This window comes from Sceloporus undulatus, chromosome 5 (assembly GCF_019175285.1).
Source record: "Sceloporus undulatus isolate JIND9_A2432 ecotype Alabama chromosome 5, SceUnd_v1.1, whole genome shotgun sequence".
NCBI classification, from domain to species: domain Eukaryota; kingdom Metazoa; phylum Chordata; class Lepidosauria; order Squamata; family Phrynosomatidae; genus Sceloporus; species Sceloporus undulatus.
The window spans coordinates 45229931-45257018 of NC_056526.1; the positions used below are offsets into that span (position 1 = coordinate 45229931).

Below are 27088 nucleotides of genomic sequence, written 5' to 3' on the forward strand. Positions count from 1 at the left end.
AATTAAAAAAACATAATTAAGATAGACAAAAGATGAGAAGGAAAACCCATGCCAGAGACAGTTGAGATGGAAACTGCCAGGAGAAGGGTCCATATTAGCTCTCAAGGAGATATTGGACTGCTGCTCCTACACCCACAAAAAAAAAAAAAAAAAAAAAAAAAAAAAATTGTTTTTTAACCCCTAAATGCACTCTAGGGAACATTTTCACCATGATTTGGGGCCTTTGTGGTAGGCCCAGGAGAGGCCCTTTTTAACAACAACAAATGAGCCACTTCTTGTTTCAGATTGGCCCAGTATGAGCCACATGCCAGGTAGAAATGCCTCCCATAGCCCCCAGAAGACATTTTGGGGCAAAACAGATTTTGGGCATGTTTTCAAATAAAAATAAAAATAAAAATAAAAACATTTGGTTGGTCTATGAGGGGCTTTCAATCCTGGTGGAAATGCTCCTGACATTTCCTAGAGGGCTTTTGTAAGCACTTCAGAGCAAAATTACTTTTTTAAAAAATCTTTTGCTATTTTTGATCTGGGAAGCCACAAAAATGGCCTTGGGCTGTTCTTTGCCTCGTCCTATTCTAAAGGGCAGTCCCTGACCTAGAAACTACAGAAAGCAGAAAATCAAATGTTTATGTCTGCAATTGGTGCTGTCGGTCCAAAAGGAACCAGCGATTTGAGAATGCTGTTTCTTTTTCTTAAATGTCATACCTGTAACACTATACATACAAATGTATTTATTATATGTATTTATTTACTGGCTTTCCTGGCCTAAGTGAATTTGTCAAACTGTTTCTATTGAAGTAATCAAGCTGTTTGCGGGCCTGAACAGAAGGGTCAAAAAGCCGGCATGACGCACACCTCCCAAGATATGCAGAAGATGGGCCAAAGCTGCGCTCAGGTCATTGAAATCCAGCCCAAAAAGGAGTGTGGTTTTTCCACTCCAATTTGAGCCTGTGGCAGAGGGTGGTGAGCTTGGGATCACAGCATGTGGTTGCTCTGGTCCCAAGGCATCTTGGGCAGGGGCAGCTTCAAGCTGCTCTGTCATGCCAGTCTGTTTTAAGTTATATCATATAACTTCTCTCTCTCTATTAGTCAGAACCACAACTTGGAAAACTGACTTTTTAGAGGTACAACTCCCAGAATACCCCAGCTACCCTCAGAAAATAATTATAATCCGAAAAGTAACATGCTGGTTGAGGAATTTTGGAAGCTGCAGTACAAAAAAGGTAACACTTTCTAGCAACATCAATTACATATCAGTGGAAACTGGTAAGTATATGTGTTTTTCAGTGGTCTTCACACACAATAGTTTTACTTTCTTTCCTACCATCTGCTGAACAGCACTGCTTCAGTGTTTCTGCAGTTTTTATTCTCTTCAAGATCACTTAAATTAAATTTCAGTCAAATTTCTCAAAAATGTATACATTTACATCATGCAAGCCCTGTAGCTTTATTTTTATTTATTTTTTAAAATATAATTTAAGAAGCCAATTTTTTAATTTCTCTTTTAAATAACAATAACAATTCTTATTGAAATTATTATTCAAGAATAATATTCAAAGAGCAAAAATAGTCTCATCACGACACCATCATAACCAACAGTCACTGTGGCACAAGAATGTGTGGGCCAAACTCCCTTTCATCAAATACTTGAAATGGCTATATGATGACTACAGAGAAAACAAAGACATACTAATACATTCAATAAAATAGATGGGTTTGTTTTTACAAGCTGAAGACAAGCAATAGAAAAAAGCAGTCGTATTTGCGATACTACTATGAAATGAATGCAAGTTGCAATTTTAATCTCATGTGATTTGATCCCCTAAAATCCTTGAGACCCCCCACCCAAAGTTATTGTTTGTCTTCAGATGTTTATGTAACCTATTTGTGAGTTTATTACTGGTAAGGGTGTGGCTCATTTTGTGCTGGTGAGATTTTCTTGATTTCATTGTATCTTGCATCTACTTATCTGTGCTCTTACACAGAACTGGGACAAACCTACACATATCTTTTGCATCGCTTCCTATCAACAGGCAGAAGGTGTGTGTGCTCTGACAGAAGAGAAGGAAGTGAACAGTTCTGAAGCTGTTACTGCTTTAACCACAATGTTCCAGCAACAGTGACCTCAAAAGTGGGAATCCTCAATCCTACTGTGCCAGGACCTCTTCCTGGACCCCTTCTTCCACCCCCCCAGGCCCTATACTATACTAGGTATGAGTTAAATGGATATTGCTTATTGCAGAGAAAAAACGCCTTATACCGAGACTATCACTCTATGCAGACCAGTATAGTCAATGCTCAGTGCCATGGCTCTCTGAGGTTTCATATGATCCATAGTATTATCTGATTGGTCTCCATCCAAACATTAATCAGATGTGGTCTTCTTTAGCTTGTGAAATCAGATTAAACAGGGTGTTTTCAGAGTGGCATGGTGGGATATGCATATTCCACGCACATAAGGATTGCAAGTAGAGGCCGCACAAAAATAATGTTGTGCTTCCCAAATGTGTGCAATTTGCATGTAAGCTCTAGTATTAAGTAGCCATTTGGTAAACCACAACAATCTATGTGTCTATATTCCAGTTATGTGTATAAGTACTGCTATTCATACAGAGGATGAAGCTAAGGAAGACTGTTCCTTTGGGATCTGAATTCTTCCATGAAGCTGAAGGGAAAGAACTTGAAGTCAGATGATAGGATTCAAACTTTGGCAATAGTTAGCAAAGATATAGAGACCTCAGTCATTTATTATATTGAGTCTCATTTATTCAGTGGCTTTCCCATACGCGTGGCTAAGTTTGGATTCAATCCAATGATTTGTATGTGTGCGGAAGAAAATTCATGTCCCCAAAGATCTCTGGGAGTTAACAGCAATAGAAAGAGATCAAAGTACTTCAAGGAAGTGATAGACTAATAGATTGAAAACTTTTTTGCAAACCAAGCATTACAGGAAAGGAAGTAAATGAATGAAGTGGTGGATGGCCATGTATATGTTTGATTATATTTGTTTGTTACATTAATCTATTATTTGATGTTTGTTTTTATTAGAGAAAAAATGAGTTGTATCTCAATAATAATAATAATAATAATAATAATGAAAAAAACTGCATAATAGATAAAGTTTAGAACTGAATCCAAGAAAACATATATTTTGAGTGTTTCAAAAGGCTATGTTGGCAATTTTATTCTGGAAGTTTTATGATTTTGTACAATAGTCCATATTCCTATTCTACCTAAGTGTATACACATTTAACAAAATGTAATCTGTAAACATTTTGTAATAATAATTTATGGGATTCTTAATTCCATTTGACAATGTATCTCTCTTTCAATTATATAAGAATGTTCATATTCTGAATCCCTTTATTCTGGAATTTCAACTAGAGCTCTCTGAATTTAGAATTAGAACTTCCCTCTAATTAATTATCTCTAGACCCCACAGAAATTAACAGCAACAGGACTGTAGGTACCAAAACTATGAAAATGCCACATACCTGATTAAGATTAATGACTTTTGGAATCTGGATTCTTGATGAATCCTTAAATAACATCCAGACAAATTCTGTCTCAAGTATAGTATGCTAGCTCAAGAATAGTACTTCACCTATATTGTTGTCTACACTCTGTAACTCTCCTGTATTTCATCTATCATTTCTTCCACTTTTATTTTCTTTCCACAAAAAAAGTCTTTTTAAAGGAAACAAATAATGAACAACTACTTTTTAATTGGTTATCCTAGAAGGCTTCCATTTGGAAGCTCCCACAAGAGCATTTCTAACCTTTTAATTCAATTCATATCAGAGACTTAAAATACCCTGTAGTTATACCTTGAGTTGCCTGGATAGTTTGACATTTAGGTTGCTACCATAGTCCAGAATTAACGCAGTTTATCACTGCTTTAACAGCCATCACTCCATCCTATGGAATCCCGGGATTTGTAGTTTGTGGTGGAACCACAGCTCACTGACAGAGAAGGCTAAATCTCTCAAAAAAACTACAAATCCCAGGATCCCATAGTATTGAGCCATGGCAGTTAAAATGCTGTCAAACTGCATTAATTCTGCAGTGTACATGCAGCCTTAGATATAAGTGAAAAAAATCTAAATCTTAAGGCCTAGGATCCCAGGAAGCTTGTAACTGGTCATAATATATTATACTACAATACTGTATAATATCCCATCCCTGATTATTCCTCTTTTTCTCCCATGCTGAAACTTGGATTTTATCTTCTTCTTGGCAGGGACTTGTTGTACTCTATAAAGCATGGAGATTGATGGCACATCATTGAGGACAACATCTACACTATACACCCAAAGGGCTTTATGAACTGCATCCTAATTCCATACAGTTATTCCCATTTGAAACCAAAACAGTGGAAAAATAACTCTGGAGGTTCATAAACCCTATCTCAAATGAAGCAGAATCCCTGAACTGAAATGCAAACTACAGAAGAATTTCCACCTACTTTGGCAGTAGTGAAAGAGATATTGTTGCATTGTAGGCAGCATATGAGTAATAGTCAGCTGAGTAAGATACAGGAGAAAATGTACCACAAACATATATCTTTTCCTATAATTTCTGCTTTTACTGCTTTAAACTGGTATCAGAGTATTTGCTGACCTTTGATCTTTGCAAAGTAACATTCCTACTTGGTGTACTGATAATCTCATCACAGTTAACCTGAAAAAACAAACAAACCACGAAACCATTATTTTAACCCCAAAACACACAGTTAATCAAAAATTTTAAAACTGAATGTAAAAAGCCACAAATGCTTACCTTTCTTTTGCAAGTGTCAGTGGAGACAACACATCTGTTTTCTCTAGCATCCCAGCTGCAGCCAAGCCGCTTACATTCTGAGCATCTAGCAATATATGCAGAGGAAGAGCTAATTAATTAAATTTGCAGGGATTAACAAGGCCCAAGGGAGAAGGGAGTGTCAGCCAAGATAAGAATCTAAAGGAGGGATGGGAATCATGTGGCCCTCCAGATATTGTTGGATAGCATCTCCCAGCATTCCTTATCACTGGCATTTGCTGAATTGAGCTGCTAGGAGTTACAGTCCAACAACATCTCGAAGGGTATGCAATTTCTACCCCTGATCTAATAAAGGAGCAGAAGGAGATACAGTTATACCTTTTCAACAGGTGGCTTACATACCTCACAAGTTTTTTTTAATTAAAGGCATTTGACACGGGAAAGCACAATACTTCATAATGACATTTCTGTTTATTAGACCAAAGGTCCCTAGAGTCCAATATCCTTTCTCCCACAGTGGAGGACTGGAAAGTCCATATGGACTAGGAAGTTCATAAAGAAGACATGAACTCATCTGTTGGGCAAACCTTCTCTTTGTTCAACACCCTCACTGGCACATCTGGTAGGAACATGGGAGAGTGTCTTCTTGCTGGCTTCCCTAGGACGTTATCACACGTAGGTCCTATGTGTTTCCATCCCAAAAATGGTTTAAGTGGTGGCATCCCAGAAAAGCAAGCCCATTTGCTATTGGTTATCACACACAGAGCACAACAAGGGGTTAAAAGCACATTAAAGTGGGTCCAATGTGGATTTGGCTATCAAAAGGAGTCAAACAAATCCCCATTGACAGCGTAGAAATACCTTTTCTGAGCATGCTCAAAACTGTCATTTCCACAAGTGCCCCCCCACATGCTCCAGGGAGGGGAGGGGAGGAGATATGGGGGGATCCTATTTGCCACAGAAACCCCAAAAAGTGTTTCCCTTTGCAAACTCCAAAACCACACACACACACAAGGCATGTCTTCCATCGCCCCACGCCCTGTCCAGGAGGACTTCCAAAATGCCCTCTCTCTCTCTCTTTGCGAAGTCCAAAACAACACACAGGGTCCATAAGCCTGTCTAATTCCATGCCCTCCTTTCCCAGGGCATGTCCTCCATTTCTCCCTCCTGTCCAGGAGGACTTCCAAAATGCCTGCTCTTCCCTTAATTAGTGGAGGAAGCAGCTGGGAAGCCTAAAGAGGGGAGTGTGTGTGTGTATCCCCTTAAGAGATGAGAGGATTCTCCCTCTTTGGCACAGGAAGGTGAACAAAGAGAAAGGGAAATTAAGTCATTTGAGGCTTGCCTTCCACATGGCTGGCATCAGGGACGTAACCAGGATTTTGGGAAAGGGGGGGTCCAGACTAAGTGCCACCATTATAATGGGGCTTGGGTGCAGTGGCGCGGCAGCACACACTATTCATTTTATCTAACGGAAGGGGGGTCCGGACCCCAAGAACCCCCCCCCCTTTGGCTATGTCCCTGCTGGCATGACATGAAGAGAGTCAGTTTGCAGACAAAATGGACATCCAGTAGTTTTGCAAATTTACTTATTTCTTGATTGACCTCACATTCACCCTGTAATTTCGTCTAATTGCATGCAGCATCATGGGAAAAGCAGCTGCAAACTGGTCCCTAAATCCTGGAAGACCCTGCATTGGCCCCACTTCAAAGTTACATTTTTGACCCGTGTGATAACATCCCTAGGCTCTAAAATCCCCTTCCCAGAGAGGTCAGACTGGCACCCTTCCTACTCTTTTCCAAAAAAAAGGTGAAGACCTTTCAGTTTTGGCAAGCCTTTGAGGACTGAGCGTACAAGGCCCGTACCACGTCCTAAACAATATAGTGGACCTTCTAGCTTCTATTTTGTTGTGCTGTTTTTATATAACTGGTATTAATCTCTTGATAGTTTATTTTATCTTTTAACTTCTGTATTTCATTAACTATGTGTTTTTTATATGTTGCAAGCCACCTTTAACCCAAACTGGAAAAAGGCCAGATACAAATATAATAATAAAAATATTACCCAGAATCCTATATCAGCTGCTTAGTTAAGTTTAGTAAACAGCTAATGTAGGATTCCGGCCAATATTATTATTATATTTATTTATTTATTTATATCCTATCTTTAGTTAAGTATACTTAACTAAGCAGCGTCCAGCTCAACTTCTCCAAACCTGATGGAAACATCATCATTGGCAGAATGGATTTCTCTCTCATCATGCTGCCAATGTCTGGTAAAGCAGGTTAAGAGGGAAGGATCATGGCAACAGTGTCAAAATAGTGAATAAGCAATGATCATAAATATGTAATAGTTACAGATGCGCTATTTAGTGACAATTTTGATACTATTGCCATGATCACAACTTCTCCCTCAATCTATTTTGCCAGTCGTCATCTGCATGAAAAGGAGGTCCAGTCTGTCAATGATTGGAGCATGGCTGCATGATATTTCCATCAGGTTTGGGGTCTGAGTGGGCCAGGAGAAATTATTTATTTAAGTATACTCAACTGACTAATCGTTCACTGTGCTTTTAATTTATTTTATATGCTGTGAATTTAATTTTGCTGGATTGCTGGATTGTAATAAAGGTCCAGAGATCCAGTCAGGGTTTGTCACACCTGGAAATGCTAGCGACTGGACCTGGCACTTTCTGCATACATCACATACACACTGCTAAGTAAATCCCTCCTTCCCAATCCCCGCAAAACAACAACACACAGTACAAAATTATATTTATCTGTTCTCTTCCTTCCAAAGAAATCAATTGTTGTTGCTTTTTAAGACAGAAAGGAAAGAGAAATGGTCTCTACAGAGAAGGGAAATTTTTATTATGATGCCATGTAAATGACCAACAAAAAGGGAGACAATTCAGAACAGAAATTAAAACAAACACACACATAGTTCAGAAATCTCCTGAAAAAGGTTTAGAAGTCACACTCTCCCAAATCACTAGTAAGAATATCTTACGTTTTCTGTGATGGGCACGCATTAAATTCAAGCATTTCTGTTAACTGCCAGGAACCAGAGACGACTGATACTCTAACTGGAAAAGAATAACAACAAAACATTTTAATACATGAGTCCTTCTGAGGCAACACAAAATGCATAATTAAGAAACAACTTAAAATGAAAAAAAGTTACACCATGACTAAGGCTGTATTAGTAAATAATGTGCCCTACATGGTCACCCCACTGTGAAAAATGTAATATAATAGGGATACATGATATTCCCTTGTGCCCACTGGGGCCTGATAATGTCGTCCATGGTTTAGTCTTAGAGGTTCTACAACCCATTTTCTTTTTTATGGCCCTAGTTAGTTAATTTTCTTAAGCACTTTTCTTTCTAAGATGGTTGGAACTTATGAATATGCAGAAAATGCTCTGATCTTATCAAAAGAAAGCTGAGAATTCAGGTCTGAGTTGAGAGAAGTTGATTTTTATCTCATGAAACAAATGTCAAACAGTTAAGACAAATTCCCCAATCTAGTGCACACCAGATGGACATGTAAAAACAACAAAATGGGACTCAGGTTTCCTTACACTTTAACCACAAACACTGCCTAGCCACCTCTCTTTCCTCTTGCCACTCACAAGCAGCATACTAAACCACACAGATTCAGAACTAATGTCTTCAAAGCCAGAGAAGTGTAATTTCTTTTCAGCAACCAGCACCACTGTAAGTAAGGCTGCAAATAAATCTGTCGACCATCTGTCTTGGTTGGAATGGAAACTTAAATATCACCACCACTTTTCTTCTCCTCCATCCTGCTATGCCCTAACCAAGGATATGTGTATTTGAGAGAGAATGTACAAATTTATTTGTTTTAGTCAATAAACTCTACACAAATTTAAAAATTGCTGTGGAATCAAGAGGTTGTTTTCTTCCATGATTGTTGGGATATATTAACTACCTGGACAACCAGGCATATTTAAAGAACTTTTTTATCCTGGTGGATGCTTCACATACAACAAAGAGCAAGGCGCATACATACACACACACACACACTCAACTTTATTCCATGCCAGCATTCTCTGAAGCTGCCAGCCACAGATGCTGGTGAAACATCAGGAATAAACTCTTCTAGAACATGGCCACATAGCGTGAAAAACCCACAAAAAACTCACACTTTGACTACAATTAGGGTCAATTTAATGTTACATCCAAAATGTACATCAGGAAGGGCAATTGTTGAAGGTATGAGGTCCACTTCCCTTCTCCTGGTACTCTACAAAGTACATAAGGGACTGCCAAAAATCAGCAAAAATCAGCAAAACAAACAAAAACTGGAAATCTACTTGATTTGCAAAAACTGATATATTTTCATGTTAAATAGTGCAGAAGGGAATGGCTGATATTCATTTAAAAAGTTAATTGCCACTCCTGGAACCTTCTAATTCAGTCTGATTTTGGTGGGCCAGAAAAAGGGCTGACCAGGGAGTCTGTAAGGGTTGCAAGCCACAAAAACATCCTTGAGGCTACATGTTACTCGAGAACCATACATTGCCCACTGCTGTCCTAAACTTTGCTTAACGCTAACTATGGTGTATAGCAGTAAGTCAGAATTGTAAACCATGAATTGAATGTTATTGTTTATTTAGGGAAAGAAACCATGTTGGTTAAGGAAACTTAGGCTAATCACACTTTGTTCAGGTTAAGACATAATAATTAACCAGAGCTGGTTAAAAATGGCTGGGAATGCTTCTGGGGCTCTTTCACACCACACAATTATAGTGCTATATTCTGCTTTAACTAGCAACAACCAATGGAATCCCGTTTGTTGACACACTAAGCCTATCTGGAATTCTAAACACTGCTCCCTAAATTGCAAATCCCAATATTCCATAGGCTGTTGCCATGGCAGTAGAATTACAGTGTTATGAGTGTGTTGTGTGAAAAGGTTCAGACCTCCTTCTCACAGCCACAGCAAAGGAGCAAAAGAAAAGGAGGTGCATAAAAGCCTGATGCTTGTGTTTATATAATGCTAAACTTCAGTTGTGCATTAAATTCTGATAAAGCCTTAACACCTCCAGTTAACACAAACTATGGTTGAACAGTCAACATAAACCAACCCCTAGTTTTTGTTTAGGTACTAATTTTGAAGTGTAGGTACAAGTGACTACTTCTGTGTAATGAAAATTGTCTCCTTATCCCTTAGAATATGGTGGCCTCTGCCTGATTCAGGCCCCTCTCCCTTGGAAATCAGAGTGAGAGCACAACCATAGTTATAGCAACAACAAACATATTTCTCAACATGTTTGCCAGTTTCTAAGGTAAACAGGGGACTAGCTGGGTTTGCAAAAGAGGAACTGCAGGCAGGAGAAGGGTTATGCAACACTTTCCTACCCACCACTTCTCACTAAAAATTTCCCCTGAAATTTCTCCTAAAATAACTTTAGAAGGGAAACATCATGTTGTATTGGTTTCAATGCAAGAAAACTAGTGCAGCCTTCTGTACCTCTCCCATGTCATTTTACCAATAGTAATCCCAGTACTCGCAACTCTAGGCCTAAAGGAAAAGAGAGCTTCCCTGACCAGAAACTTCCCTGAACAGCTCAGAAGCATTTTAACTCCAGTTTAGGAGATATAACAATAGGATTTATTCAAAATAAGCATTTTTTTTAAAATCATGCAATACTATCACATAGCAATGCATAATAAATTATGTATTCATGGATATATCTACTGTAGTAGTAACTGCATGGAGCTTTAAAAGCCAGCTCATCCTAGACAATGACAAAACACCAGCAAAAATAAAGGCAGAAAAGCAAAGAGTTGGAAAAATACCATGACATGATGGAAAGTGGGGTCTGTTCTGTTAAGAAATGTATGTGCTAGTAAACTAAAATGTTCTTAGGGTTGCTAACAAATGATAGGTAAAGTAAAAGAAAGTATAATCACAGCTGCAAGTGAGATAAATAGCAGAACAGAAAATCCTCAAAAGCAAACACTAGTTCATTAAGAAAGAGTTGCTCTGGCAAAAAGAGAGTTTTGCTGTGCCAAGACCAGCATGCTGTTAGCTGCCAGGAACTCAGATTTCTTTAAAGTGGTAGCAGGTGACCCAGACTGCAAGAAATGAACAAGCAATTTTTGGCAATTTTCCTTCCTTCTGAAAAAGGTATGGTAATTGGGATTGAAAGGCTCCAAACATCAGGGTGGCAGAACTGGTAGCAAAACTGGAAGTAAACCAAAATACTGTTTTGGCAAAGAAGTTCCATCTGCCTTCCAGGAATAAACACAGTGTCTTTGTTGACTGTGAAAAAATTTACTTTAACAATCTTCACAACAAATTTTGCTTTGCAACCTCTTCTTTGTGTCTGTTTTACATCCTATTGTCTAAAGAAAAGCTTTCCAGTAAAAGCCAGAATAGTCAGTGTATAGATACACAGAATATGAGATAACATAATCTTGTTCTGAGAAGCCGTTACCCAAAATGCTGGAGTACTGGGAGCCTACTCACAATTGTACTCAATAGGGGAATATATTTAGCTCAGCAGGAAGCAGTAAGAGGGCTTCAGGTAACACTTTAGAAGCTAGAATCTAATTTATGGATAATGATTCCAAATCAATGAACTCCAGACTACAGAATCCACATTAGTTTAGTTTTATTTATAACAACTAAGGAAAATCAACTTTCGAAGAAAATATACACTCACACACATACAAGAATCAACTACTGTAAAAGCAGTAATGGATAGCAAATTGGAGGGTTTAGCAGAAGGCACTTTTGTGACAAAAAGGTGCCAAAACATAGCACATTCCCTTTCTGCACACTTTATTTTAATGTTTATGTAATTTTAATCCTTAACTGTTTAATTCTTTTTAAGGGAGGGAGATACTGTATATATATTGTTGTATTATTTTAATGATGTATGACACTTTGATTGTCTTAACAAAAAGAGGGATATAAATAAAAGTTTTATTATTATTATTATTATTTTATTTGTTATTACCCCATTGTTTCTAAATCGACCCAAAATTCTTTCCCCCCAATGCAAAAACAGGGGAAAAAAACACAAGAAGTACAAACTGGAAGTATATTTCTGGGTAGTTCTGGATCACATCTGTTAGCCAATATTTGGCTGAAATGACTTATTCCAATATCTCTGGAGGGGTCCTGACAGTGCTGACAGAGTTTTCGAAGACCAGATACCAGGGTGGAACAAAGTTTCACAATGGCATTGCCCATTGTGAGACTGGGTGTAATCTGGAGCAGTTACTGAGATCTCAAGACTTTCAAATCTCATGAGACTTGGAAGTGGGATTTGTTGCCCTTATATCGGCCTGACTACATGGTTTCAGCCATTCAATTCACATCATGGTGTCCGGCCTCTGGTCTTGGGTGTAAATGTAGCATTGCAGCCCACTATGAGGGTGGGTGCTAAATTTTCTCAAATCCCACTACAGTTACCTACTCCTGCTCTAAATGTTTGTATATAAAGAAGGACAGAAAAATCTGTCAGGTGACATCACTAATGTAACATACCTTTGTCTATTAGATCTGCAGTCTTTAGCTGACAGGTACAGTTGATGCCTGGATGCTTACAAAGAACTTTGCTTGTCTTTGCATTTATCATTGTACAAGTGGAAAATCCTTCAGAAAGAGCCAAAGAATCTCCACTGGCTGTGACAGAAATCTAAATGAACATGAAAAGTGAAAATGGTAATATTTTTTCAGCTCTAGGTAGACAGTCTGGAGAAAGTTAAAAAAGAATGAATTAAAAGGCAAATATTAATCAGCCACTAAAAAGACTAAATGGGAGAAAAATCAAGTTACAAAATATGATGTGAAATTATTTTGTACCATTCTATTAACAATTTTGTAGGTAGCTGCACAACTCCATTTACTACATCTAAAAATCCTACTACAAAGTACAGCATTTACCTACATTCTCCCTCCCCTTGCTTTCCAACATTAGTTTTTCTCTACATCTGCAACACAAACATAACTTCTGACTGCTTCTGAACACTAATTTCCTCTTCACTGCTATTCCTTTTTCATGTTTCAGGCAGACTGCTCAATTTTATTGTTTTTAAAATGTCTCACTTTTAAGTAGTATTTTTATACACTATATATACGGTATTTTTAAAATTGCCCAAAAAAGTGCAATATAAAGGTTTTCAGCCTGATACAGACAGGCCAAAATAAAGCTGTTTTGAGTCACTTTGCAAGTATGCTGTTTAAATGATACATGCATCCTAAGTTCCAAAGACTGGAGTGCAGCTTTGGTGCAGCTTCCAGACTCTTAGGACGCATGCATCATTGAAACACCATACCTCCAAAGTGACCTGAAGCAGCTTTATTTTGGCCTGTCTGTATAGGGCCATAAATTACTGTAAATTTGTGATATAAATCTCTGGTCTACATTTAGAGATATAAATCTCAGGGCTGTTAGCAACAGGATCTCTTGGAAATCTCTCATTCATAAAGTTACCATGGATTGATGTCTTCTTAATGGCAAAAAACAACAAGTAAATGTATACGCATTTACATAACAGATCTGTTTATCTAGATTAGGATAGGTAATTTGGCACCTTGGATTTTTTTAAAAAAATTAGTTATTAAAGTATTTTTAATCAGAAAATTGGCTTATAAAGAATAAAGAATGGAAAATTCTGGCATGTTTGACTATTGTCTTGTTAATTAAAAAAATTATAGCACAGCTAGCAGCTTTGTTTTGAACCACTCATTTAGGTGCTAAAGAAAAAGGAGAGTTCTGCAAGAATATCTATAGGGCTAGTATCCTGACTTGGCAAGTCAAGCACATCCACACAGCTCTGTGTCATTAAGAATATATTTCCCTACTTTATCATATAGTCACATTCTACTTATTTTTCTCCTCTATTCTTTGTTTCTTTGCATCTCGCACTACCTAACTTGTGACAATTGTAGGAACAAGAGCCGCTGCTCTGAGGTTCAGGGGGCCAATATAGTTTGCTGCTGTAAGAGGCAGACCTGACTCTCTTACAGATTTGTGAGAGCAGTGAAGAGTGGCAGAGAATGGAGAGGCAAGTGTGGCAGCTGTAAGGGTGGATACAGTGGTTTTCTTGGACTAGGAGGCTTAAGAGAGGGAAGCACAGTGCCTGCAAAAATTGCAATGGTTTTGGCAGATCTATTTGGGGTGGCTGAGTACAGGAGAAGACAAGTGAGGAGAGAGGACTAGACAGAAAAACTGTGGTGCTTAAAGTGATGGCACTTTCTATGCAAGCAGGAAACAAAAAGCCCACAAGGGTTACACTGCTCAATTGTGATTTAGGATGGGGTGAAAGGCATTATTAGTAGATGCCATATTTTGCCCACTGTCTTCAACACTGTCTACAGAACTTAGCACAACTTTGCTAAGTAAGGATTTCCTTCAAAGTCCTGACAAAGACATATCAATGATATTGCTGGTATATCGAGATAACTCTTATGTTTCTGTGTGCCTTCAAGTCATTTCCAACTTATGGCACTCCCAAGGTTGCCACAACCTATGATGGGTTTTTCTTCGGAATATTTGTTCAGAGGGAGGTTGCATTTGCCTTCATCTGAGGCTGAGAGAGTGTGACTTGTCCAAGGTCACCAGGTTCACCATGGCTGAGTGGGGATTCAAACCTTGTTCTCTAGAGTTCTAGTCCAATGCTTGAACCACTACACTACTCTGGCTCTCTGAGATAACTCTGTATGAGTTCATTTATTAAAATTATGGATGAATTGGTAACCTAACTACTATCTTTACCTATCCTACCTGTTCTTAATAGCCTTATACTATACATAATTAAATGCAAATAAAATATGTATAACATACCTCACCTCTGTCAGGATTAGATGTGTAGATTTTCAGGCATTTATCAGTTCCATATAAAATGCTTGTCCAATTTAACGACTTCTCTAAAAATGGACATTCTCCTTTTAAAGTACAGCTGAAGAAAATGTGAAATGATGTGTGACAGAAATATAAATAAGTTTGTTTTTCTATACAGAAATTTCCATTAATTTCAATTCACTAGCCAAACTGTGGCTGCTCTGCCTATGTATTTCTTATACTGCCTACTTAACTTTCAGGTAGTATTCTATACATACATAGTCTGGGCAAAGGTAATTCAAAACATTTACAGCTAACTTACTATTTTTCTTTAACCCAGTTATTCCATTATGTCTGCTAGCTATGCATTCTGATTCCATGACCAATTATTTTTTAATTGGAAACAATTCTTTAACAATTCTTGATTCACAGTTTCACAATTCCTGATTTCACAATTCCTGATTCAATCTCAAGTTTGTCACTATGTAGAAGCAATGGGTTTTATATGGGATGGGTATTGTAGTGTTATTGTGATTTTCATGTTTGTAATTTTATATAGTTTTTAGCTGATGTTTTAATTGTTTTATGGCACTATGTTTTTAGAATTGTTATTGTGTGCCGCCTTGGGTCCCTTTCAGGAGAAAGGCAGGATAGAAATAAATTAAATAGATTAAATAAATAAATAAAAAAGAAGACTACTTTGACTGGCAACAATGTTAAAAAAATAAATAAAATGTATTCTTATTGTTATTATTGTTTACCCAAACATGGATGACATTTTGAAACAAAAATGGGGAGAGTTTAAAGACTCCCACTCATGTACAAATAAGCTCCACACTTCATATATATATATATCCCCTAAAGATCTCACTACATATTACATTTTAAATATCAAAGACAAGACAAAAAAACTGTGGTGCTTAAAGTGATGGCACGTTCTATGCAAGCATGAAACAAAAAGCCAACAAGGGTTACACTGCTCAATTGTGATTTAGGATGAGGTGTAAGGCATTATTAGTAGATGCCATATTTTGCTCACTGTCTTCAACTCTGTCTACAGAACTATACAACCTTTTGAAGATATATGACCATCGTCACATTTTACATCTTTCTACATCTGATTCCACTTTAAGCCCACCCCCCACAACAATGCAAACATCTGTGGTTTTAATATCACCCCACCAAAGCATCGGAAGAAATGGACTGAAATCCACAAAAGCTCATGCTAAAATAAATCACTCATTGCTAAAGATGCTGCTCAAATTCCTTCTCTCTTTCTCTCCCCAACATTTCCTTTTTGTGCTGAACCAAAGTAACATACAGTTGGCCCTCCTTACCCACAGATTTTTTTATCCACAGATTCAAGCGTCCACAGCTTGAAAATATTAAAAAATATATAAATTCCAAATAGCAAACCCTGATTTTTGCCATTTTATATCAGGGACACCATTTTTCTATGCCTTTGTATTTATTGGGACTTTAGCAGCCACCAGGAGTCCTGAAACCAAACCCCAGTGGATAACAAGGGCCCAGTGTAGCAATCTCTTTGAAAAGTACTGCATACTGCATGAAGCATTTACCCCTACTCAGGGGCCACATGTTGCCCACTCCAGTTCAAAGAAAATTCTTGTCCCCTTCATTGATTTCACTGATGTTTAGTGCCATATAAACACACAACAGAATTGCAGCATATGGGAGACAGCAGAAGGAACAAATTGAGGAAGGGTCAGCAAGAGGGGTGGGAAGGAGAGAGAGCGTGCCTGCCACCAACTTGAGAGAACTCTTGCTTGTCAGGGTGGGTGGGAATTAAGAGAATGTGTAGGCATTTTAATATTGTTTTTATTTTAGACAGCTAGATAGATGCAGGTTTGCACCACAGATTCCATTCTGTTCAAATTGAAATATTTGTTCAAACTGAACGGATTACTAATTTACTTGGACAAAACGTGCAAATAAATAATTGAAGTCTTTTTCCAGGAGAAGTAAGACATAAAAGAGGAAAGGCCTCCATATAGCACTGGATGAAAGGCTTATATCCTCCAGAGCATAGACCACAAGAAACAGAAGAGCTGCAAATGTGGTGGGGAAGAGTGCTGCATTGACTCCCCCTAAAAACATCCCATTAATATCAAATAAAACTCTAGAGATATAGCTGGTAGACTGCCCAACCATCATCTTTGCACTACTTGGGGGCCAAAATGAGATCAATGACATACTTCACTGGATCATCCTTCTGAACAAGCAAATGAATTTAAGGGTGCAAAATCAGCCTTATGTTCAATAGCATTAGCAAGTAGCAGGTACATTTCTATGCCACTTATCAGTGTGCTTAAGAACTCCCTAAGCGGTTTGGAATGTGTAAACTAATTGCTCCCAATAAGCTGGGTAATCATTTTAGTGACCTAAGGAAGGATGCAAGGCTGAGTGGACCCTGGAGCCCTGCCTGAGATCGAACTCACAACCTTGTGGCTGTGAATGGCTGCAGTACAGGCATTTAACCACTGTGCCACCAGTGCTCTTGCTGATTTCTTTGGGGCCCATGCAGGAGATCTTCACAGTGAATTGGACTCCAGGATTCTGCTTGCCAGCTCTGTGAAAATATTAACATTGACAACTATTTGAGAGAACTTTGTGTTCCCTTTAGCTACTACATTAATAGCAAAAGGCACCTTAGAGAGAGCTGCAGTGAAACATGATCTTAAAGTGACCCAAGGTTTCTTTATGAAAACTCTGAGCACAGTCTTAAGCTATTAGGAATGAAAGATTAATGATAATGAAACATTTATTTGTATGATCCCGATAAGCACAAAGAAATACCTGCTCTTCAAATGGCACCATCCACAGTGTGGGTCCAATGCAGATAAACATTCTTTACAGGAAACATATTTGCTGCAATTTGCAACTTGTATTCTTCTTATCTAAAATCCAGAAACAGATTGTTTTTTTCACATTTTTAATCAACCTTTTCAGGAGGTCAAATAAACCACCACTTCACACCAGTAATATGTGTGGGCATGTGGAAGCAGGAGGACACATTCAGATGTGTTCTCTTACAGAACTGTAACAAACGCATTATGGCATTGTTTGTGTCCTATCATAGAACTTGTGACTAAAATTACCTTATTAATTTATTAAGATTTGTATGCTAAGTCAAGAAACATACTAGTGATCATTTGGGAAATAGGCCTGTACCAATCCTGGATGATAAAAACAAACAGCAGCCCTCTTCTGGCTGTACTTATGTTGTGGTTCCTTCAGAGACAACAGGGTGATAAATGGATTGAAAAGTAATTTGGATGCAGATTCCCAGCCAGCTTCCCTTCATTTCTAAGAAATGTTGTTAAATTGAGTGGTTGTCCTGTTATATTTTAAAACAATAGTCTTTTTGGATACCTGCTGGTTTGATTTTTGGCTTGGAAGGATTTTGCTTGTGGTAATTCATGATGATATCTGACCAGAAAATGTTAAGGGCAACTGCACTCTATTAATCATATTAAATATTTCTAAAGTCTTTGACATCACAGTATACCAATGATAATGCCATAGGAGATTTGATGTGATAGGAGCTATCCGAGAAACATGGCAATGTCTAATACATTCCTGTAGGCTGGGTGGGAGCTGTGCACCCTTCCCCAAACACTGATTGAACTGTAGCTTTCAGAAGTTCTAGACAGCAGAACCAACGGTGAAAAATACTGAGTAGCAGTTCAATAACATTTGGAGCTTCCCACAATTCCTATCCCTAGTGTTGCTGTTCATAGGTAGCCATGGTGGTGCAGTGGTTAAATGCCGATACTGCAGGCACAAGGTTATGAGTTCGGTCCCAGGGGCTCCAAGGTTGACTCAGCCTTCCATCTTTTTGTTGGTTGGTAAAATGAGTACCCAGCTTGTTGGGGGCAATTAGCTTACAGAGTGTAAACTCCTTAGAGTGTTCTGAGTTCACTGATAAGCAGTATAGAAATGTACATGCTATTGCTATTCATTTTGTACCCCTTCAGTTTTAATGAACAACCAAAAGTTATATGAAGACATCTATTTTAAAGCCATCACTATGTGGATACTGTTGTGAACCTAGCCTTTTCTCGTTTTCATCAGCTTGGCCTTAAAAGTCCAATTAGTCACAGAAGACAATGTAATTCTGTTACACAATGGGAAATGGTGTGATAGCTAATCTCTTAAATTACAAAGAGCTAATTAAATCACTTGTAGAGTCTAGATTTTCTTCCTTCCATAAATCTCTCTCTTGATGTTCAAGACCATTTTCTACAGAACAATAGTCACGTCTTGCAATACATTTGGTGGGCTCCAGTTAATCAGAACTTGGTTGTGATAGCCAATTATGAAAGTGTCACGTTTATTGTGTGTGTTTAAAAGTTACTGTATTACAGAAATCTAAAGAATTCTGGTTATTGTGAATGAGACAGCATGCCTCCTGCCTGACCACTACAGCTCAACAAATAGTGGATTTTCCATCTATTTCTTATTGTGATTTCTAATCACAATACATGCCTTGCCTTCAACAAATCAGAAGCCTATCCCATGGCTTTTCCAGAACTTGTGATTCTAGATTTACAGGGGAGAGAAAAGCCACAATGCCAGGTTCAGACATCACAATAAAGAAACCACAGGCAGCAGGGCCATTGTTTATTTTCCGTTCTTGATTCTTGTTGCATACCTCCTGTTTACCTGAATTGCTCATTGATGTGTTGTTATATGCCTTCAAGTAATTTCAGACTTATGGTGACCCTAAGGCAACCCTATAATGGCATCTTCTGATTTATTCAGAGGCGGTATGTCTTTGCCTACCTCTGAGGCTGAGAGAGTGTGATTGGCAAAAGGTCACCCATTAAGTTTTTATGGACAAGCAGAGATTCAAACCACAGTCTCCAGTCCAACATTCAAACCACTATACCATGCTGACTCTCTATGCTGATGAATGCTGCCCATGAATTATATGGCATGGCTACCCCAAAATTTTAGCTTGTCACAACATATCAGGCAGGCATTTGATTCCCCAACGGTGTTAAGTAGTAGTCAGCAAACCTCATTATTAGATGGCAGATAGATGTATTCCTCGTTCACAGGATCAAGTTCAAGTTTGTGAAAAACTGGTGATTCATCTTCTATTTCATATAAAATTTCTGGGCAATTTGACTTCATGTTATCATCAAGAATAACCTAAAAGGACAGGATATAAAAAATTAACTATCACAGACCTGCAAATAGTTATAAAGGGGACAGAAGCTCATCTCTGTTCACAAACATCCACCGTCCTCACTTTTTTCTCCCTAAAGGGCTACTGTTTTATTTATAAGGGTAGAAAGAGCAAGCAAAGCTTTCCATACACATGCTGTGGTACACATATTTGTTTCTTTATCTGCACATATGGATCTTGGTTTGTTTATTCTAGGTTAGAGAGCTTCTAGGACTGTGAAGTGAGAGAAACGGAAGAAAGAAAGAAAATTCTATGTGAAGCTTCCATAGCCTGTGGTTATTGAACTAAAATATTAAGGGTTTTAATTTGTATGTATGCATCTATACAAATACACACATAAGACGCACTAGCAATATAATCACATAGATTTTTATTATTCTTATCATGCTTCCGTCTCTCTCTTCTGCAAAGGGATCTTATAGCCCCTTTGAGACTAACTCAGGGAAAGAAGTTTGCAGCATAAGCTTTTGTAGAATGGGTCTCCATCTTCAATATCATGTGAAATAGATACATAGAAAACTGCAGCGATGCTGTTTGCTGTTTTTTAATCAGACCATTTACTCTTTGAAAAGGCATACATTGTCTCTAAACAACTCTAAAAGTCACAGATGCATAATGCAGAATTCCCTATTTTAATGGAGAAATAGGGAAAACAGCGTATATGTAATCTCTGTGAGTTTCTTTTAATGAACTTAATACAGACTTTGCCTGTTCATTATGAATGATACAGATTTTCTGAGAGGAAAAAAAACAAAGCATATGGTAGCAACTTTTCATGACTTGGATTTATGAACTGATGAAAAGAACAACAGTTCATGTAAGAAAAACAAAAAACAAACCACAATCCTACCTTAAGTAATTGCCCGTTTTGTGTCCCCAAAAACAAAACTGTCTTGTTCAAAACTACAGTGGCATAAACAGACACCAAACCGGAGTGAGTCAGTAAAGTTGAGTTGTTTAATGGCCATGCAATCTCCTCCTGAAAAATCCAACACAGAAACAAACACAATTATGACTATACATCATTAAATGAAATCTGCAAGGTTTAGGAAGGAGAGCCGGCTCTTTAACATCCCAGGCCTCTCACAGCCTCCAGGTGTCCAGCGTGGCCCCTTCCCTTCATCCTCTGAACAGAAGCAGCCCTTTAACACCCCAGGGCCCCCTAATAACATCCTTTCTCCTCTGGCGGCAGAGTTTTATTCTAATTTGTTTAATTTAAATCTTCTTTTGATCTTGCCGGTTTAGCTGTTTAAATTTGTTTTTAATTAGTTCCTGGTTTTATACACCCCTGTTCTATGAAATTTTCAAGCAGTTATCAACAGGTGCTGCAAGCGTGTTTAGCAGATTATATATATATATATATATATATATATATATATATATATTTCATGTATTATTATTAATTTAATTTATATTCTGATTTTCTTCTACACTGAACCCAAGATGACTCTCATATGAATTAAGACAAACTACAGGAACTATAAAGTAACACACAGGTGGTTTTTTTTAAAACCAATCAATTTAGCTGCCATATTAAAATATCAGTTCCTTAAAATAATGTAGCATAATTTAATCAGATTACCAATTTGGGTTGTAGTTTTCTATTTCTAGAGTTCTTCGACACAGTATTGCAAAAAGCACAGCTCATCATTACAAGAATGAATGTAGCCTGTTCCTCATCAAACACAGGGATGGGAAGGAGAATTTCATACATTTTTGCTTTAACTTAAACACAAACTGTCATGTTTTTCTGACTCAGACAAAGCTGGCATGCTTCAGCTGACCATATTTCATTGACACATGAAAGTGCAGTTCATGGAAGAAGAAACTTTCAGCTTCCTCCTTGCAGGTGAATCAGAGCAGAAGAGAGGGAAGCAGTATTACAAACCCAGGAAGTGGCTGGGCTTATTCTTGGCTTAGGATAACACCTGAACATGGCATCATGTACTCACTTGGGTACTCTATGGTTAATATATGATTATTTATTGGCCTGGATATTGAAAAGAACAAGTCACATTATACAAAAAATTTGTGACATGTTATTTATTATCAAGGGAGTCAATAACTTAGTATTAAACTAGATGTATTATTAAGGGAGCCTGTGGTCTGAGTGTTGAGTCCTTGTTTGGACCCAAGGAAACTAAGGTTTGAATTCCCACCCAGCCATAGAAACCCACTTGGTGATTTTGGGCAAGTCACACTCTTTCTGTCTTAGAGCTGCACACCTCAACTAAATAAATCTTGCCAAGAAAACCCTTTGATCGTGTTCCTAAAAGATTTGAAGGCACATTACAACAACCATTTTTACCAAGGCTGCACATGAATGATTAGACCCAAAAAAAAAGATCTAATCTAATATGAAAGTTCTTGTTCAGACCAGTCAAGTAACCCATATAAGCCCACAAATCACCTGATTTAAAGTAAAAAATTATTACAATTTAAAACCCCAAAGAGGTTAAAGAGAAGGTGGCTTAACCTTTGGCTCCTGCAAGAAAACTGATTAGAATATGGGGCAGAGCAGACTGTTCTCTGCAATACAAGGAGGCAGATACCTGCCTACTGTCAGTGGCATCACTGGGGCTGGTGTCACCCAGTGTGGCAACTCATGGTGTTACCCTCATGGACCTCCTCCATGGTGAAGGGCGGTAGTCGTGGGAAATGAGGAGCCCACATGCATGTGCACAATGCCACACAACCCCCACCACCACAGGTTGGATTCTCCATGTCAAGAGCATGCACCAGGTATCAAGAGAAGCCATAATGGTCCTTAATGGTTTCATGTAAAAAAGTAAATTAAAAAACCAACATCTGTGAGCAAGATGGAATTGAGTTGCAAAAGGCCCCAGAGTATCTTTGTGAGATGTAACAGAAAACCACAACTGTGGTTCCTGCTCCAGCATAAATGATCCAATTGTGGTTCATGGTGTTGAAAACAACAAGAGAAGTCCAGAAGAACTCTACACCCTGGAAAAGAAATACAATTTGGGATAAATATTGCTACCCTTTTCTAGGCTAAAGTGCAGATTCTGGAGGACAGACTCCCAAATACCTCAGTGCACCTTGTTTATATTTTGAGCAGATGTCATCTGAGTCATGTCAAGTGGAAGCTTCCTCTTGCTTGCTTGAGAAATAAGGTCAACTAACTTTGGGACACTGAAGAGGCATGTGACGGAGCAGTAGTGCTTTGTAATCATGGCATTTCTCATCTACACAAGCACTTTCTGCGTCGTAGTGATGACACAAATCTTACTGGTTTCAGTGGGGCACACTTTTAAGAAAGCAGGAATTAAAATTCACTGCTAACAGAACTGTTCCACTGTTCTGCCCTGAAAGTCATTTTAGGTAATAGACATTACAGCAGCAAATTGTTCCTTGACTCAAGAGCGGTTGCAGCCATTTACGCTTTAATACTTAATAAAGGATGCGTCTTAATGCACAATTGGCATTCCCCCCCATTTTGTCACATGAGCATAAACCTTAACATACAGTTTTAACTTGAAAAGCCTTCTTTGTACAATTGTTGTGTAACTATTTTGCCACTGCAAACCAAGCTCCTGCTTCCTATTTTGAGCAATGTCACAAGATCTTCTTTTACAAAAGTCCAGCAAGCTGGGTATCATTTCTTGGGAACTCTGTTTTTGAGTCAGCCAACAGTAAGCATTTCAAGGCCTGCTGACTGCAACAAGAAAGTTGAGCATGTCCTAAAATAGTGCTTACTGTTGGCTGTTTTATACCATTTCTGCAGTCATGCTCCTTAAGGATCTAAAAGTTCAATATCTAAGCAAATTTCAGCTTCTTTATAATTTTGAAGGAGTACTAAAAATCAGACTAGTTACAAACTGTAAGGGGGAAATGGCTACAGATTAAAGTGATGAAGTAGACATCTTATATATCAGGGATGAGGGAGCTTTGGTCCTCCAAATGTTTGGAGCGGTTCACAAGATGACTATGATTATGGATTATCCCTGATCTATTACTTTTTGTCTATTACTTTTGATACTACACTTGTTTGGCAGTTAATACTATTAATATACTAATAAAGGTGTGGCGGAAGTTGAGGACAACGACAGAACTACCTTCACTCCTGTTCCTGTCTTGTTGGAAAATGCCAGAATGATCAGCCAACTACTGGTTGTTCTCCTTTGGGAATTTCCTACAAGGTTACTAAATCCCCACCATGAATTTTAAAACCTATGTGAAACACGTCACCAATATTACTGTAAGGGGAAGGCCATGGCAAACCTCCGCTGGACCAATCTTGCTATGATAGGGTTTTAAAGTGCCATAGGCCACACTGGTTCCCAAACTTTGTTCTTCCAAATGTACTGGACTTTAACTCCCAGAATTCCTAACTCTTGGCCAAGCTGGTTGGGGCTTCTGGGAGTTAAAGTCTAAAAGATCTGGAGGACCAAAGTTTAGGAACTGAACCATAAGTTGGAAAAGATTTGAAGGCACACAAAAGGAGAGCTGTTTGACAGTGGAGCACATTCCCTTGGAGTGAGTGGCGTCTCCTTCTTTGGAGGTTTTTAAGCAGAGGCTGGCTCTCCTTCTGTCGGGGTGCTTTGCTTGGGACTTCCTGCATGGCAGAATGGGCTTCGACTGGGCAGAGGCCCTTGGGCTCTCTGCCACATTCATTTTTGTTTATTTCATTTCTAAGCCACCTTTCTGCCAGAAAGGGAGCCCAAGTGGCTCACAAACTCTTCTGTGACTCTAACAGCAGCAACAGCAGCAGCGGGGGCCAAATGGCCCTTCAGCCCCTTTAGAGCACCTGAACCTGGGCTTTAGTGCGAGTCTTGCCTTTCCGTCTCTCCTCAGACATGCGATGCTGGGACTAAGCTCCATGGCGGAGAGCACCTGAAGCTCTCCCATCATCCCCTGACTGTCGGCCAAGATGGCCGAGGCTTCTGGGAGCTGACATCCATCTGGGGAACCAAAGGCTGAGAACCACTGTCCTAAGCTCCTCCAGATCTCCTGGGACCATTGCAGGCTTCGGGCAGCAGGGGTTCTCCACTTTGGGTTCCCCAGAGGTCAGTTCCTCGACGCCCTCTCTTCCCTGGCAGAGGCTTCTTCTGCCTTAGCAGCAGCGCCAGGAGTCGGAAAGGGCTGGAAGGCATCCAGCAGCAGCAGCAGCAGCAGCTGGGGCCACCTGGAGTCCCCTGAGCCTTGCCCTCTGAGAGGCTCCAGGGAGGAGGGCGCCTGAAACTCCCTTCTCCCCAACTCTCTCCCCGCGGGCCCTCCTCCTCCTACTCACGCAGGGCGAGGCCGTGTCCATCCAGGAGGGCGGCTCGAACTCGGCGCCGGGTCCGAAGCTGCAGCCTCCGAGGCGCCGGAGGAGGCCCTGGAGGGGGAAGAGGCAGAGGGCGCTGGCCTCGGGGCGGCCCTGGTGCCCCCGGGGCTCCTCTCCGAAGAGGCCGATCCAGAGGAGCCGGGCGCGGAGGAAGTGGGAGGCCCGGAGGGCGGCGTGGCCCAGGCAGCGGAGGGCCTTCTGGCCCCGAGGGCGCAGCTGGTCCTGGGCCAGGTCCCGCTGGAGGACCAGCATCTTGGGCGCCAGGCGGCGGTTGGGGTGCCAGAAGGGGAAGAAGAAGTGTCCCTGGGCCAGGAAGGCCTCGGCGAAGGCCAGGGGCCCCTGCTGCTCTCCTCCTTCCCCGGCGGAGGAGGCCAGGAAGAGGGCCTGCTCCTCGCCCACCCGGCCCTCCCGCTGCCTGCCGCTCAGGGAGACCGCCGTCCGGGCCGTGCTCTCCGACACCTCCTCCGCCTTGTCTTTCTCCGAGCATCGCGAGCGGGAGCCCGGTCGGAGCAAGGACTGGTGGCTGGTGGCCAGGACCAGGAGCCACTCGGAGAGCCCGGGGCTGAAGTAGAGGCACCCGGCCGAGCGAGAGTCCGAGAAGGAGCTCACCAGCTCCCTCCCGAAGCGGATCGACGGCGAAGCAGCCGGGGAACCGCCGGGCGCCTCCGGCAGCAGCTCCTGGAGGATGCAGCCGCAGTCGGGCTTGGTCCAGCAGCTGAGCAGCCGCCAGCCCTTGCCGTCTCCGTCCCCCTCCGCTTCCCCTCCGAAGGGCAGCAGCAGCTGGTTGTGGGCCTCCTCCTCCTCCTCCTTCTCCCCCTGGGCCTGGGTCTGGCACCGGCCCTCCGACTTCCAGGCCAAGGAAGGCGGCGCCTCGTACCAGCAAGGACCGCTGGCCACCAGCACCCGGCCCCCCGCCACCGCCAGCGCCGACACCGGCGCCGGGAAGGAGAGCACCGTCGGGGCAGCAGCAGCAGCAGCAGCAGAGCCCCCCGAGGCCGCCCACAGCAGCCAGGCAGCCAGGGCCAGCGCCCGCGCCATGCAGAGAGCGGCCGCCAGGGTCTTCGGCTCCTCCGGCTGCTGCTTCGGGGGCAGCAGCATCTGCAACAAGCCTCAAGGCAAGCCCCGGAGCACAGCTGGAGCATCCCGCGGAAGGCAGAAGGCGGGAACCCACGCCCCACTAAGGCCGCCTCCTCCTCCTCCTCCTCCCTCCCTCCCTCTCTTCCTCCTCCTCCTCCTCCTCTTTTTCTCTCCTGCTGGGGCTGCCCCTGAGGGAGAAGGAGGCCTCCAGTTCCCCTTGGACCCCTTTCTCCTCTCTCTCTCTCTCTGGGGAAGAGTTTGCTCCTGAGGCTTCGCCTGCAGCAGCTGTGGCTGCCATCTCCCGAAGGAACCGGAGTATCGTCCAAAGGAGGAAGGGCCTGGAAACCTATGAGGAACAAGACCCAGGGAACTAGGGGTGTTGAGCCTGGAGAAGAGAAGGCTAAGAGGTGATAGGAGAGCCCTGTTTAGACGTTTGAAGGGATGTGGCATTGAGGCCTCTTCCAACCCCATGATTCTATGATCTATGCCAAAGCCACAGAGGCTGGTGAAACGTCAGGAACAAACTCTTCTGGAACATGGCCCCCCAAACCCCACAAAAATCGATGGATGCTGGCCATGAAAGCCTTCGACTTCACCCAGGCTCCTCTTTCTTTGCTCACCCCTTTCCCCTCAGCCACCTGCTTTTTGTCCCTCTCAGCCTTTCTTTCTGTATCTTGAAATCCTCCCCACCCCAAAGAAACCATCTGGGGCAGCCAGCAAATCAGGGAAGGCCTGCCAGAAAAGATCCGTCTTAACTGCCTTTTTAAAGGCTTCATGGTTATCAATCTGATGGATCTCATCTGGCAGGACATTCCACAGTTTTGGACCGGCTGATGAAAAGGTCCTCTGGGAAGCTGTAGTCAGCCTGGTCTTCTTTGGCTGCAGAAGATTCCTCCCAGACGACTTAAGAGTGTGGGGTGGATTATAT

At 40.8% G+C, this 27088-nt stretch overlaps 1 protein-coding gene across 4 annotated transcripts in view; it reads right to left on the reverse strand.

Annotated features, from left to right (window-relative positions):
* The window catches only part of PLXNC1 (plexin C1), a 63309-nt gene extending 37046 nt beyond the window's left edge, over positions 1-26263 (reverse strand). Inside the window, exons 1-9 of one of the 4 annotated variants that reach the window (XM_042469755.1) lie at positions 25048-26263; positions 20647-20775; positions 19625-19759; positions 17399-17499; positions 14585-14699; positions 12283-12433; positions 7766-7841; positions 4780-4864; positions 4621-4680 (exon numbers count right to left, since the gene is read on the reverse strand). In XM_042469755.1, the coding sequence (XP_042325689.1) occupies positions 4621-4680; positions 4780-4864; positions 7766-7841; positions 12283-12433; positions 14585-14699; positions 17399-17499; positions 19625-19759; positions 20647-20775; positions 25048-26181 (1986 nt within the window). In that variant the 5' untranslated portion in view covers positions 26182-26263. Of the gene's footprint in view, positions 1-4620; positions 4681-4779; positions 4865-7765; positions 7842-12282; positions 12434-14584; positions 14700-17398; positions 17500-19624; positions 19760-20646; positions 20776-25047 lie in introns of those variants that run through there. The other 3 variants (XM_042469754.1, XM_042469756.1, XM_042469757.1) reach the window with 3 other exon arrangements.
* Between the last annotated feature and the right edge of the window lie 825 nt (positions 26264-27088).